Genomic DNA, 15,681 nt, shown 5'->3' on the forward strand with positions numbered 1-15,681 from the left:
ATATATTTTAAGATCAGTCAGTGCAAGTTTATTTCAGTTGTAACAGCTCAGATTTACATTCTAGTCTAGGACTAGTCTTAAGCCTTGTCTGTGAAACCGGGGGATAGAGTTGTAATCTTGAGTAGTCAATAATACTAAGATCTCTCAGGGTCATTTTATAAATTGTGTGATTTATTTAATTGGAAAAGGTGATTTAAAGAACCAATTTCATTCTATGCACTCTGTCAGACAAAGAATGACTATTAGAATGAGTATATCACATATAAATGTTATGATGTTTTATTAACAAGATTCGGGAGGATCAGGTAATCAACTAATTTGGCGCAGGTGCAACTCGTTTGGCTAACTATCCTAATGAGCACAATACGTGTGTGTATATATATATGCAGCCTGCCTACCTCTGTCCATTGACAGTTTCCCGGCATCCCTCCTCCACCCCAACTCCTCACCCCTAATCTGTCTTTATCCCATATTAAGGATAGGGGGAGTTTTCTGGGTTCGGGCCATATTCCGGGCTCGGAGCCCTCCCCCAGGACAGCACGCCAAAATATGCTTACTATTTGCTATCAGATTAGATGTAAGGGTGAACTCGTGAAATATCCTATGAAGTATTACTGATGTGTCTTTGAGAAATAAGATGAATTGTTTGTAAAATTATTCATTTAATTGTTAATGTCAACTTTCACACCTTTAATTAAATGTAATTGTTTACACTTATATTCTTATGACACAATGGGTACAGAAAGCAGGCTTTTGGTGAAATGACCCCTAGCGCTGAATCTACTCAATTTCGCGGTGACGTCACGGGGGACGCTCGGTTTCGATGTTTGTGAGCACCAATCAGATCGCAGGAACACCCGGAACTTCTGAGAGTGTATGTATTCCATTTGAAAAGAACGAACAACATTAGGAATGGAATGTTTTTGCGTTTATACGTTGTATATCGTTTAACATACGATTTTATAAATGGTAACTGGCTCATGAATTTAGCTATATAGCCTGTTTTGTCCAGTTTTAATCTCAAAAACACGTGACACCAGAAGTTTAGTCTACTTCTAACGTTACATTGCTTTTGAGTTCAGTCATGCGAAAAAGTGTTCAATCTCTTTGAGTAATTCAGAGATATGTCATACTTAATATGCATTATTGTCTCCAAATCTCCTAACGTTACGTTTAAGTCGCGAGAGGTCTTTGCGTATTGTGACCTCGTATGTTTGTGTATAACTTTACAAATCTGTTTTGAAAATAGTTATTCAAATAGGATCGGAAATTCTGTGTTTTTGATCTTTTGTTATTTGAAAATTTTGCTTTCACAAACACATTAATAAACAGCAGGCCAGTCACTCCCTGCCTGTTTACATTAAAGAGTTTTTATTATTCATAGTCAAAAGGAATTTCATTGTTAATTAACTAAAAAGCAAGTAAAGCTATGTATTTATTTAACCCTCAGGTTATTTTTGAGACCCTTAAATCTAAGTATGTTTAAAGTAGGCTATATTTGTTTGATTGATACTTGATGCTTTTGTGAATTGTAAGAGCTGATTATAGGCTAAACAAATTTTCTTACTCAATGAGATCATATTTCATTCACTGTAGTTAGATTACTATATCTGTAGTCTCAGAGACCCCATATATAAAACAAGAAATAAATGTAGACTGTAGAAGTAGGCTACACCTCTGCGCCAAAAACACACAAGCAAAAAAATAAATACAGCTAAGTTATTAGGTCTATTTGTTTTTTGTTTTTATATTTTTTTTTCAGCAATGACTTGTCAAACTGAGACCTATACGAATAATTTTACTATTACTATACACTGTATAATTCCACAGTGATGGAAAATGTCTGGAAATAGTTGTAAAATTGTGATTTCTTGCAAAAATCATGGAAATTAGGGGAAGTCGTGGCCTAATGGTTAGAGAGTCGGACTCGTAATCGAAAGGTTGCGAGTTCGAGCCCCCGGCCGGCAGGAATTGTAGGTGGGGGGAGGGAATGTCCAGCGCTCTCTCCACCCTCAATACCACGACTGAGGTGCCCTTGAGCAAGGCACCGAACCCCCAATTGCTCCCCGGGCGCTGCAGCATGGCTGCCCACTGCTCTGGGTGTGTGTTCACGGTGTGTGTGTGTGTGTGTGTGTGTGTGCATTTGTTCACTACTCACTGCTGTGTGTGTGCACTTGGATGGGTTAAACGCAGAGCACCAATTTCGAGTATGGGTCACCATACTTGACAATACGTCACGACTTTTTTTTTTTTTTTTTTAAATTAGTGTCTTAAGAAGTCATGCAAACGTCATGGGAATTTCTATAGGGAATCTAAATGTTTATGCTTTGGCTCAGCTTTGAAATATTTAATCAGCTAGTTGTTGCTGTTTGTAGAGTTAAACTTGCTGTAGCCCATCATGATGACATCAGTTTGCTTTCATTGGACCTTATTTGAACTTGTTTCCATTTTTAATTTAAAAGACTGAAATCTGACATACTTAATCTTATAGGCATTTAAAAATAAAAAAAATCAATTGTTTGAAGTGAAAATGGTGCAAATGTCTTACAATTGTCTAAATTCATGGTCATTATCATTAACTAAAACTATAAACCGTTTTTCATTACTTAAAAATAAAATAAACATTAAATTGAGTCAAAAACTACAGTAGCGTTTCTCATTTTTAAGTACTAAAGTGGCTTAAACTGAATAAACTAAAACAACAAAACTAAATAAATGAAAGCTAATAAAAATGAATAAAACTATAACCTATAAAAAATGACAGAAAATACTACAACTAACTAAATTTAAAGAAACAGAAAATATAAAAAAATAAAATCTACTTCTAAATATGAACAAAAAGTATAATATCATATCAGTTATAATGGCACTGTAGACCTTACCGAAACCATCAGAGCAATAACAGTGAGTAGGAATATTTGGATGCACTCCAGCTCCACCCCTCATCCATGTGACTCTTCTGGGAAGCAGATCTGTGCACTTGCCAATGCTGATGATGTTGCACTGCTTTATTTGCAGGTGTTACCCAATACCTTTACATTTAGATACAAGAGTGTTTGTAAAGTAAACCAGGGTTTGTCTGTGTAATTTTCCATATGTATGCATAAAACCTTATCCTGAACTAAAGAAAGCGGTCTTGTTTAATATGAGTTATGCAAACAAACCCTTCCGTTTGCTCCATATTTAGTCTTTTTAACTAGGTACTTCTGACCCCAGTCCTCTTCAGCTGGCTTTTAATTGGCTTCACTGGGCCTAAAATGCTGCAATATTTCTCGAAATTGACTGCTTATTTGAGAGTCGAGAGTGATGCAATTTACAGTAAGTTGCGGGTAAAATTGGACCGTGGCTTCAGACGCAGCACTTAGCAGAGGCTGCATGGGGCACGAGGAACTTCAGGGGATGCATTTTACGTTTTATGGAGGTTTTGTACAAACAAGGGGACGGGCACCACAAAGGCAGATGGAATGGGATATTTTTGTGTGCTTTTGCTCCTCATGGATACTCGTATGCACACCTCTTAGTCTTTTTGGGTTGATCGGGCTGCCTTGTTTACAGTGTGTTATAGAAGGGTTGACGCCAGCCTCCCTCGGGAGGGAACAAGGGTTAATTGCTGTTAAAGTGTTGGTCTCGTTCCTCTTTCTGGCCCTGACGCTCCATTAGAGCTGACACTAATGAGGCAGTGCAGAGAGGACACCCCGGAGTCAAGGGACAGCACCACCGGCTGGGGGAGGGAATCATGATGGAGAGACTTTACTTAGCTGAGAGAGAGAGAGAGAAAGCATGCACTAAGTCATAGATCAAGGGTGTGTGTTGTTCAGTGTTGTTGGGATGTGTGTAGGTTTGGCTTATCTTAATTGGAGGCTTACCCTCTGCATATGTTGTTTGTTTGTCATTACGAATTCATAGGGGACTGAATCGCTGGTCGTCGCTCATGCTAGGTCTGTTTAGCCAATGGCATTTGCTTAGGTATTGGACTGTATTGATTGTAATTTACAAATGTCAAAATATGGATTTTCAACACCCTAATAATGTAAATGATGAAAATGGCAAAATAAGTAGTTTTATATAAAAAAAAAAAAAAAAAAAAAGATCATTGATTAATGAAGTCAACTAAAGATGTGAGGCCACTCTAAAAATCATTTAATATTTTAAATATTTTCATTTATTTTTATTTTAATAAGTACTATATAGAATTCTATATGTTGTATTGACTGCAATATGTAAAAATATATAATACAAATTATACAATTTTATCAAATTATGAATTATTAAAAATACTAATATAAGCAAATGCAATTAAAGAAGTAAGGCTGAATCAAATAAAATCATTAAAATATTTTTTATATATTATAATTTCTTATACATACAGATTAATATATAATGAATTTTTATGAAATCAGAAAAAACTCTGATTCACTTTTTAACTTTTTTATATCAAATTATAAATTATTTAAAAAATATGAATGAGCAAACTCATTGAAAGAAATGTATTAATAAAAATAATAAAAATAATTTTAGAAAATCATTTAATATTATTTGACATATTTTCCATTTATTTGATTAGTTCTATTTAAAAACTATACAATTCTATAAATTGTATCAAAGCAATAATCAACAATTATTAGTAAATTATTTAGTCAAATTATGAATTCTCAAAAATACAAATTTTATATATATAATGTTACTATATGTGAAAGTATACGTAATACTACAATGTATTGAGTGTATATTGTGTGTGTGTATAATTATATATATATATATATATATATATATATATATATATATATATATAATAATAATAATTCATTACATTTATATAGCGCTTTATATATATATATATTTAAATATATTTATTAGTGCTGTCAAACGATTAATCGCATCCAACATAAACGTTTTTGTTTACATAATATATGTGTACACACATATACAGTATATATTTTGAAAATATTTGCATGTATATACATTTATATATTTATATTTTTATATTTTATATTATACAGTCATTGTTGGAAAGGGGTCAAATACAAAAAAATGCTGGAAAACCAAAGAATTTGTGGGACCTGTAGGATTTTTCTGAAGAACAGCAGGCAGTTGAACTGTTCAGGACAAACAAGGGACTCATGAACAACTATCACTAAACAAAAAACACATCTTTGGATCGTTCAGGTAACAACACAGTATTAAGAATCAAGTGCATGTAAACTTTTGAACGGGGTCATTTTATAAAATTATCATTTTCTCTTGTGGACTATATGTAAACATCTTTGTGAAATATCTTATTCAGGTCAGTACTAAATAAACAATAACATGCATTTTGTATGATCCCTCTTATTTTGGTAAAATAATTAACATTTTGCAGATTCTGAAAGGTGTATGTAACGTTTTGACTTCAACTGTACATGCATGTGTTTGTATTTATAGACATGATAAATGCACACAGTCTACACACATTGTCAACACAATTTTATTTTGGATGCGATTAATCGTTTGACAGCACTAATATATATAAACACACACACACACACACATGAATATATAAAAAATAATTTGATAAAATCTGAAAAAGTTAAGTGTATATGCATTTAATTCAAAGTAATAAAAAATCATTTTAATTCAAATTTTAATTTTAGTTTTTTAATAGCTCAACTTCAGATATATATTAAATATAAAATATGTAGATTTCATGTAGATCATCATAAAAAAAATATTTTGGTCCGCAACCAGTAATCTGATGTCTATTTAATGGTGATTTTCTGTTTTGTAGGTAGTAACACTGATCTGGAGTCAGCACTCTCAACTGGTCAGTCATGAGTTTTGCTCCGAGTCCGTTCACCCCCATGGGCATCCGCAGCATTCAGGAGCAGCGGGACCGCTGGGAGAGGAAGAGGAGCTGCACGGCCCGCGAGCTTGTCCAAAGTGAACAAAGATACTATGAACAGCTGGATCTAGTGGTCACGGTTAGTTTCTCTACAGGCCCAACATTACACAAACACCCATAGGCTGAATCGGTCGATCTTGCATCAAACAATACACTGATGGAGAATCACTTGTCATGGCTGGATTTAGTCATAGAAACAGAAAAATGTGTTTGTTGCGATGCGTCGATCGTCAGAATATCCTAATTAAATACAAATCTGAAATTCTAATTATCTTCGAGAGCTTTATTCATTGTTTCAACAGCACAAAGTTTTCCGTTCATTGAGTGGTCCTTGACACAATCACAGGGCTATTCTTTTGAAATTCATAGTTTATAACCTGTTCAAGGCTTTTATTTTTCAGCTAATTAGTTTTACTTTAAGATCACTGAGTTTTCCGTGCCATTTCTGTGCGTATTTTGTTGTATATCAAAATAATTGCCATTTGAACTCGCACGTCGGTCTTATTGTTTTTGAATGCCGCAGCTAATTAAACGGTTGACCGTTAAAACACGACTTATTTTGAGAAACCAAACCACGTCGTCTCACGCCTCTGGTGAAGTTGTGTTAGATATGCGGCTCATATTAAGCCGTTGGAGGTAATTGAGATGTCATTGCTGCAAAATGCTTGGCTCTCCACAGATTTGTTCTCGCATTGTCTCAAGGGTGTGCAACGAGAGGTGACACTCCCGGTAAGATGAAGAGTCATGTACGAGAGGCGTCTGAAAATTTAATTTTCTCTCCCTCCTGTCTCTTTCTTTTCTCCAGTACTTTGTGGAGATCTTGAAGGCCAAAGGAACCCTCAGGCAGGACATTAGAGAAAGCATCTTCAGTTCAATTAAATCCATTCATTTAATAAACCAGTAAGTATCCTTTAAATAATTAAGTGAATATTCGTGCTCAGGGGAGAGAAACGTCTGAGGGTGGCTGGCTTTGATACCATTTAAAAAGGACGAGAGGGTAGGGGAGTATTAATTCGGGTCTAACAGGAAATCAAGTTTGAGAACTTGGAGATTGCCTGGTGTGCCTTATCTTATGTTATTCTCTTTAATTGGATTGCGAATCGATGCGGATGCTGGATTTAGGCTTACAGCTGCACTTTTTCCAGAGTCTTTCACGTTATCCTGCTATGGTTACCATCAGAGGTGATGGTGGTCTGTTCATAATGGCCGCCGTTTGTGTTTTCCAAGCCCTATGTGTTGATAAAATAAGCGTTTGCTATCGCTGATGCTTTAAACATGTATTTTTAATGAAAGTGTTCATTACCATGCATTCATTACTAATACTCACAGTCTTTCCACCTGACTTCAACACTACTGCAGCACCATTTGCAACCCATTTCAAGTTTGCACAGCAGTCAGGTTTTTTGCACTTCAGAGTAACACTGGATATTCAATAGAAAAAAAAATTGGTGCAGGACCTGATTTTATCCTGTAAGATCTCGTTACGATACCAACATTTCAGTAGTTATAATTATAATAATAATACCTTTTATTTATAGGTGCCTTTCAAGACACTCAAGGACACCATACAAAATAAAACAGAGCATAAAATGCAAGCATTATAACAACACATTAAACAAGCAAATCATTAAAAGCTATTCTAAACAAATACATTTTAATCTGAGCTTTAAAATGGGAAATTGAATCTAGCTGGCGAATGTGCAAAGGTAAAGATTTCCATAGCTTTGGCGCTGCACAACTAAAAGCCCTACCACCAAAGGAACTCATCTTGAAGTTTGGAACAGACAATAGTTGTAATGTACTTTTTGTTCTTATGTTTTGGACAAATGCTTTTATTCAAAGCAGGACAGGGCGTTCAAGCTTTATGTCAGTATTTTAAGAACAAACTCATAATAACCTTGGCATTGTTAACATTATGCTCTATGTGAAGTTTTGTGATTGTCAGTACCAAAAAATGCTATTTAATTCAGACAAAATAATATTAAATAATATATTATTGATATAATAACATTAATATTAACAAATTAAATTAAAATCATGTTGTTGTTTTTTTGTATCCTACCAGATTTTTTCTTGAATTTTTCAAAAATTATTATTTATTTTATTTAGGTTTTTTATTTGTTTGTTTGTTTTTTATTGGTAATCAAACCAGTAAACAGTCTGTATTTATCTGGAAATAATTAAAAAACTTTTTTTGAGGATCAACATTCCTTGATTAATATTAATCGCATAGATAGCAGCAGCTCTGTTAAACTGTATTTAGATTAGTGCTGTCAAACGATTAATCACATCCAAAAAATAAGTTTGTGTACTGTGTATATTTATGTATATATAAATACACACGCATGCATGTATATATTTAAGAAAAACATGTTACGTTTTATGTATTAAATATATTTAAATATAAATTTTATGAATATAAATATATGCATGTAAATACATGCAAATATTTTCAAAATATATGCTGTATGTGTGGGTATTTATATAGAGTGGGGAAAAAATATTTGATCCCCTGCTGATTTTGCCCACTAATAAAGAAATGATCAGTCTATAATTTTAATGGTAGGTTTATTTGTTCTTGTTCTTGTTTATTTATTTTTATAGCACAACACCAGGTTGCCCAAAGTGCTTCACAATATCACAATAAAATTGCATAAAAACAAACATAGTCACAAATAACAACACAAATCACATAACTAAACCTGCATCACAACAGTCTTTAAAAGATGTGCTTTTAACATATCTTTGAAAACCGGTAGTGAGTTAACAGATCTAACAGTATGAGGGAGGTCATTCCACAGTTTTGGACCGGCTAGTGAAAAGGCTCTATCTTTTTGAACAGCGAGAGACAGAATAACAAAAAAAGAAAATCCACAAAAACGCATTTCAAAAAAGTTATAAATTGATTTGCATTTTAATGAGTGAAATAAGTATTTGATCCCATAACAATCAGCAAGATTTCTGGCTCCCAGTTGTCTTTTATACAGGTAAGGAGCTGAGATTAGGATCACTCTCTTAAAGGGAGTGCTCCTAATCTCAGTTTATTACCTGTATAAAAGACAACCTGTCGTGGCCTAATGGTTAGAGAGTCGGACTCGTAATCGAAAGGTTGCGAGTTCGAGCCCCCGGCCGGCAGGGATTGTAGGTGGGGGGAGTGAATGTCCAGCGCTCTCTCCACCCTCAATACCACGACTGAGGTGCCCTTGAGCAAGGCACCGAACCCCCAACTGCTCCCCGGGCGCTGCAGCATGGCTGCCCACTGCTCCGGGTGTGTGTTCACGGTGTGTGTGTGTGCATTTGTTCACTACTCACTGCTGTGTGTGTGCACTTGGATGGGTTAAACGCAGAGCACCAATTTCGAGTATGGGTCACCATACTTGACAATACGTCACGACTTTACTTTACTTTACTTTACTAGAAGCAATCAATCAATCAGATTCCAAACTCTCCACCATGGCCAAAACCAAAGAGTTGTCCAAGGATGTCAGGGACAAGATTGTAGACCTACACAAGGCTGGAATGGGCTACAAGACCATCGTCAAGTAGCTTGGTGAGAAGGTGACAACAGTTGGTTCAATTATTCGCAAATGGAAGAAACACAAAATAACTGTCAGTCTCCCTCGGTCTGGGGCTCCATGCAAGATCTCACCTCGTGGAGTTTCAATAATCATGAGAACGGTGAGGAATCAGCCCAGAACTACACAGGAGGATCTTGTCAATGATCTCAAGGCAGCTGGGACCATAGTCACCAAGAAAACAATAGGTAACACACTACGCCGTGAAGGACTGAAATCCTGCAGCACCCGCAAGATCCTCCTGCTCAAGAAAGCACATGTACAGGACCCGTCTGAAGTTTGCCAATGATTCAGAGGAGAACTGGGTGAAAGGGTTGTGGTCAGATGAGACCAAAATCCAGCTCTTTGGTATCAACTCAAATCGCCGTGTTTGGAGGAGGAGGAATGCTGCCTTTGACCCCAAGAACACCATCCCCACCGTCAAACATGGAGGTGGAAACATGTTCTGCTAAGGGGACAGGACAACTGCACCGCATCAAAGGGACGATGGACAGGGCCATGTACCGTCAGAGCCAGGGCATTGAAGCCAGCTGCAGGGCATTGAAAATGGGTCATGGATGGGTATTCCAGCATGACAGTGACCCAAAACACATGGCCAAAGCAACAAAGGAGTGGCTCAAGAAGCAGCACATTAAGGTCCTGGAATGACCTAGCCAGTCTCCAGACCTTAATCCCAAAGAAAATCTGTGCAGGGAGCTGAAGGTTCGAGTTGTCAAACATCAGCCTCGAAACCTTAATGACTTGGAGAGGATCTGCAAAGAGGAGTGGGACAAAATCCCTCCTGAGATGTGTGCAAACCTGGTGGCCAACTACAAGAAACGTCTGACCTCTGTGATTGCCAACAAGGGTTTTGCCACCAACTTTTTTTCAAATGCGTTTTCTGGATTTTTTTGTTTTTGTTGTTATTCTGTCTCTCACTGTTCAAATAAACCTACCATTAAAATTATAGATTGATCATTTCTTTGTCAGTGGGCAAACGTACAAAATCAGCAGGGGATCAAATCATTTTTCCCCCACTGTATACATAATAAACATACACAGTACAGACACATATATGGATGCGATTAATCGTTTTGACAGCACTAATTTAGATGTAATATTTTATTACAAGTCCATTTTGTTTTTGTCCGAAACTTTTACATTTTCCTAAGATAAACATTAATACACCAGTGTTGTTATTGTAAAATTCTTAAATTGTCTTCTGTAACTGAAATAAAGCTTAAACAGAATATAAATATTAGATGAAAAAAATTTTTAAAAAAAGAAGAAATTTTGCTTTGGTGAATAACTGAAATAAATACATTAAAGTGCAAAAATTTTAATAAAAATATTTACATTTATGCATTTGGCAGACACTTTTATTTTAGTGACTTGCATTACATTTAATGAAATATAAAAAAATAAAATAAAAAAAGCTCAAACTAGTAATAAATACTACAATAGTCTGTAAATAATAATAAAAAACGTAGCAATTATTGCTTGCAGTGCATGGATGCAAATATGCAAATTATACAAAAATGTTTTTAATTTTAGTTACAGCTTCGAACTGAAGTACGGGCACTTTTGACAAGGGCAGTGGGTTGGAAAATTAGAGATACTTGTGATGTCAGCTAAAAAGAATGAAGCAGTCATTTCAGTCCGAGGTGTAGATGTATAGTCTACAATAATATGAAATTTCAATTCCATGATGACTTTGATAATGTCTTTGTTTTTTTACTGGTGGTAGAGTGGTCATTCTAAGTCGTGAAACCCAGCTGTGACTCTTCCGCATGCAGACGATTAGACACTCTGCTTGAGGGGCATTTATGGCAGCTTGAGCAAATGAAAAGCCAGAGCCGCTGGAAACGAGGCGCAGAAGATGAAATAATACATCAGAAAAACTGGCCTGAAGAGCAGCCGGCATTGATCTTCCCATGCGGGCTGGACAGACTAACAACAAATTAACTCACAGGTGTCAAGAAGCCTGTTCTTGTTAATTTTATCTGAGGCTATCTATGGCACAGAGCTCTCGAGAAGCGTTTTGTGTTTTCATGTACCGCATCTGAAAGCAAAAATAGAAAAGCAGAATGCCTCTCCTAATGTCCAATATCCTGCAAGCGAACATGCTTCCAGCTTTTTATTAAGACCTTCAAACTTGCGTTAGAGAGATCATTGCTCCTCGGTGCAGTTGAGCGGTGTTTGATATATTTAACAACCTGATCAATCTTAGAAAATTTACCTGACAAGCTCAGAGAGATGTTACCTAACAGGAAAAACTTAGTGAGGAGATTTCATTAGTCCTGAAATGGCCAAAGTTCTCGTACAAGTTAATACAGCGTGGTTTTGTTGTGCACATATTACCAAACGACTGGAAGGGGAACTGCTGACTGCCTTTGAGGGCCTCATCCAGGCCCTGTTGATTGAGAATCATAAAATTGTCTGAATAATGAATCACTGTGGGTCCCCGAGGCTCCCATCAATGCCTGATTGACGGGCCTCTCTACAAACAGTGGCTGAATGAAGATGGAGGGCTGAGTTTCAGAGCCCGATGTATTGGATAAATCGGTGCTCGGTTACCATATATCATCATTAGAATCGGTTATTGAAGTGCCGGTGAAGCGTAATGGCAGTCTCTCAATTTCGATCTGTGAACAGACAGCAGTGCCTGACTGATTAAAACGAATAAAGTGCTCGCGTACTCCAAAACCACATCGTTATCAGGAAGCTTCTTCAGATGCATGTTGATATCTGCGCTGGCTGCTGAAGGTTATTTGAATCCTTAGCTGAAATCATCACTTTTTATCTTGGACTAGTTGTAGCACAGAAGAACAGAGAACAAGGACAGGAGGTGAGCCGTAGATTGTTATTTATTTATTTATTTTTATCATAAACAATATGCACTTTATAGTATGGAAAAAATAGTATTAACGCATCTGAAAACTATCTTTTAATCAAAACCTAAAACATTTTTGTAGGCCCTGCGAGGCGTCCGTTATAACTTTTTGTACTATTTTTCACACAAACTTGAATGACATCAGATGCACTACTTTCATGGTGAATTTTTTTATATATATATATTTTTTTTTTTTGTGGAGCTTGACTGCCCCTTGGCCACTCTTTCGTTGTATGGAAAAGAGCAGCCTGGACAAAACTTCTCCTGTTGTGATCCACAGAAGAAAGCAAGTTGTGCATGTTTTGAACAACATGAGGATGAGAACTTTTTTTTTTTTTTTTGTACATTTTATGGATTTGGCTGAAATTAAATTTGAATGAGAATTTGTTTTTATTTTTTTTTATTTATATTATTTTTTTTATTATTATAATTTTTTTTTTTTTTTTTTTACATTTTATGCTTTTAACAGAATTTAATTTTAAATGTCTGATGTATTATTTCAATGAATTGTGTTTTTTCATTTTTATTTTATACAGTCATATGAGTTTCGAGATATTTGGAGTGATTATATAACCCGAGGACAATGTAAAAACCAATCATTCCCAGTTTTCCATAAAACCCTTCAAAATGATGGCAGCCTCAAAGGCGACAGTAATACGATGACATCCTGAGAAATATACAAATATCTGTCTGCTATATTTAAGTTTAAAAGAATAGCATGGAGTTGGTTTGAAATTCATTCTTTGTACATCACATGATACTCTTGGGTCGTAAAGACTTAAATGCATTCCGTATTCATTAAATGCTGCTGAACAAGCAAACAAACAAACAAACAAAACTTGAATATATTGTCACGCTGCTGCCATTCATCAGAATTATGACTGTTTACCTGATGAGGGGAATAAGGCAATAGTGGGAAGAACCCAATTATCCTAGAATGCACCGTAACAGTGATCACCAACTTGAAAAGGGCTGTCACTTAAGTAGCACAGAATCAAAAACACATTTGAGAGAGAAATATTCTGAACGAGTGCGTCTTGGGGGTTTCTTAATGACAGTAAATGTGGTGTGGAAATAGATCAAATAGTATCCGATATGAAGAAAGAGAGTCCTTGTCGCAATTGAAGGGAGGAGGGAGTCTCTCTTCAAACTGAACGATGCTTTTGGGTCCTGTACATATTTGTGTTTTTACAAGCGTTTGTGTCACTGCTAACTATTCATCGATGATAATTAGTATTCCTCGGTTCTCGCTTCCCGCAAATGAAGCCACATAGGCCTCCATTGTTTGGTTGAGTCTGTGCCCAGCCCAGATGTCGCAACCGCTAAGAATTAATGTAGATTAACGTGACGCAGGAGGAATGCTAATGTTATCTTTGTCATCTTCCTGACGGTCAGATAATTTAATTGCCCTAAAAAGAGCATAAAAAATGTAAGCAGTAATTTCATATTTATCATAATAGCCTCTGGCTGTGAAGAGGAAAAAGGAAACACTATTTTTCCCGCCCTTTGCCCTCATTTGAACTCTCTCGGCTGCTCTAGCATCTCCTGATTACGAACAGAGGCTACCTTGGCTTGCAACTTCATTAAAATCTATTTAAATCAACTTCAACCACAAAATGCTCCTTCTTCCAGCATGTATAAAACGCAAAGTCTCAGGGAACAAGCAGTATCTACCTCGCCTAGTTTGGATAATAAGCTCCCTCACAAGTGTCAACACCCTCACCCTTGAATTATACCCATGTCACCCTAATGTGCCTGACAGCCAGAGCACCAACTCTTGCATTCCTCTTGAACACCTTGTTTTGTTCCTGGATACGCAATGAGTGCGTTCCTGCTACAAAGCGCCGCACACTTGCCCTTGGGCTCTAGCCTCAGCACCCTTGTCTCAAATAAGTATGTCACCCACAGGGAGGGGCCCTCGCATGGCACCACACAAATCTGACTAAAAACACTTCCTTTCGCAAATACGTTTGCCTCTGAACTAACCCCCCTCATTATTTGTGACAAGAAGTGCCTTGATTTCCAAAACAGTATCAGGGTTATCATTGCGTTTGGAGTGCGGTGGCAAGACTGCAGGGTATGGTAACGTGAAAGTCGGCTCTGTTATTTGTTTTTTGAGTTAACAGTACTTAATTGTTGATGATTTGACACAGTATGATGGTTCTTTGAAAGTATGATTTAGAATTTTTTTTTAATGGAATAAAATATAATGAATTCATTATAATATTAAATATATTATTTCATTAATTCATACATTTGTTAGAAAATAATATACAATGTTTTCATTTAAAATTTTTAAAGTTTTATTATATAGAAATCAATTAATGGAAACCTATCTATCTATCTATCTATCTATCTATCTATCTATCTATCTATCTATCTATCTATCTATCTATCTATCTATCTATCTTATATTTTTAAATAAAATATTGCTTGTTACTACTAATTACTAACAAATGCATTATTTAATAAAATTTAAAATTTTAATTTTAATTTTAATTATTAAATATAATTAATATAATTATTAATTAATTTATAGTGTTCTAATTAAAAAATAATGACTTTTCTATATTATATATAGAATTTATTTTATTATATAATTTAAATTTATAATTTTTTATTTTATTATGATTTATATTATTATATTTACTGTATATGATTATGATTATAATTTGTTTATTTTATATTATTTATTTTTATTTTATTTTACAGCACATTTGAGGAATGATAAATTCAACGAAGCCTGATTAAATTACGCCGCATTAAGCAAACAATATTTTTACTTCTTACTTTTTTAACAGGACCCTACTCACTCATATAGAACTGGGGAGGTTTGGCATTGGGTTTGAGGAGTTTTGCACTCATCTGCAGTTGTACAATACGTACGTTGACAACATTCAGACTGATAAAAAAGTCCTCGTGGTAAGTTAAAGTGAAATGTTTCTTATGTTAGACTTGACCCCCTTTTCACTTCTGTTCACATGCTCAGCATTTGGCATTGACAACCATACTTACAAGTTTGCTTTATGTTGTACGGCCTTGAGTAATGCCTGCGTGAACATGGCTGTAAATTAAAGCTAATATTATTAAACTTTTAATTATGATTTGCTATTTGAAGGTAGTTTAATTTTTTACCTGCTATCAGTCAGTCAATATTATTTGTATAGCGCTTTTAACAATGCAAATTGTGTCAAAGCAGCTTTACATCGGCTTGATATTAAGCTGGGTGGCTTTATATCAGCTTTACAGTATTTAGACGGGGAAATAGTTTGTCGAAATAGTGTCATTCTCCTCTGGCCAGACAAAATCAGCAGTTTAAATCTAGGCTAAAGCAGAATCAGTTTGTGCAAAGGACT

At 35.5% G+C, this 15,681-nt stretch overlaps 1 protein-coding gene across 1 annotated transcript in view; it reads left to right on the forward strand.

Annotated features, from left to right (window-relative positions):
• Window positions 1–5,807: 5,807 nt before the first annotated feature.
• LOC306861216 (rho guanine nucleotide exchange factor 39-like) overlaps window positions 5,808–15,681 on the forward strand; it is a gene marked incomplete at both ends in the record, with an annotated part of 40,825 nt that continues 30,951 nt past the window's right edge. The window contains 3 exons of the mRNA XM_079403363.1: window positions 5,808–5,957; window positions 6,684–6,778; window positions 15,127–15,247. Of these exons, the coding sequence (XP_079259489.1) occupies window positions 5,808–5,957; window positions 6,684–6,778; window positions 15,127–15,247 (366 nt within the window). The remainder of the gene's footprint in view (window positions 5,958–6,683; window positions 6,779–15,126; window positions 15,248–15,681) is intronic.

This window comes from Barbus barbus (assembly GCF_936440315.1).
Source record: "Barbus barbus genome assembly, chromosome: 42".
Lineage (NCBI taxonomy): Eukaryota > Metazoa > Chordata > Actinopteri > Cypriniformes > Cyprinidae > Barbus > Barbus barbus.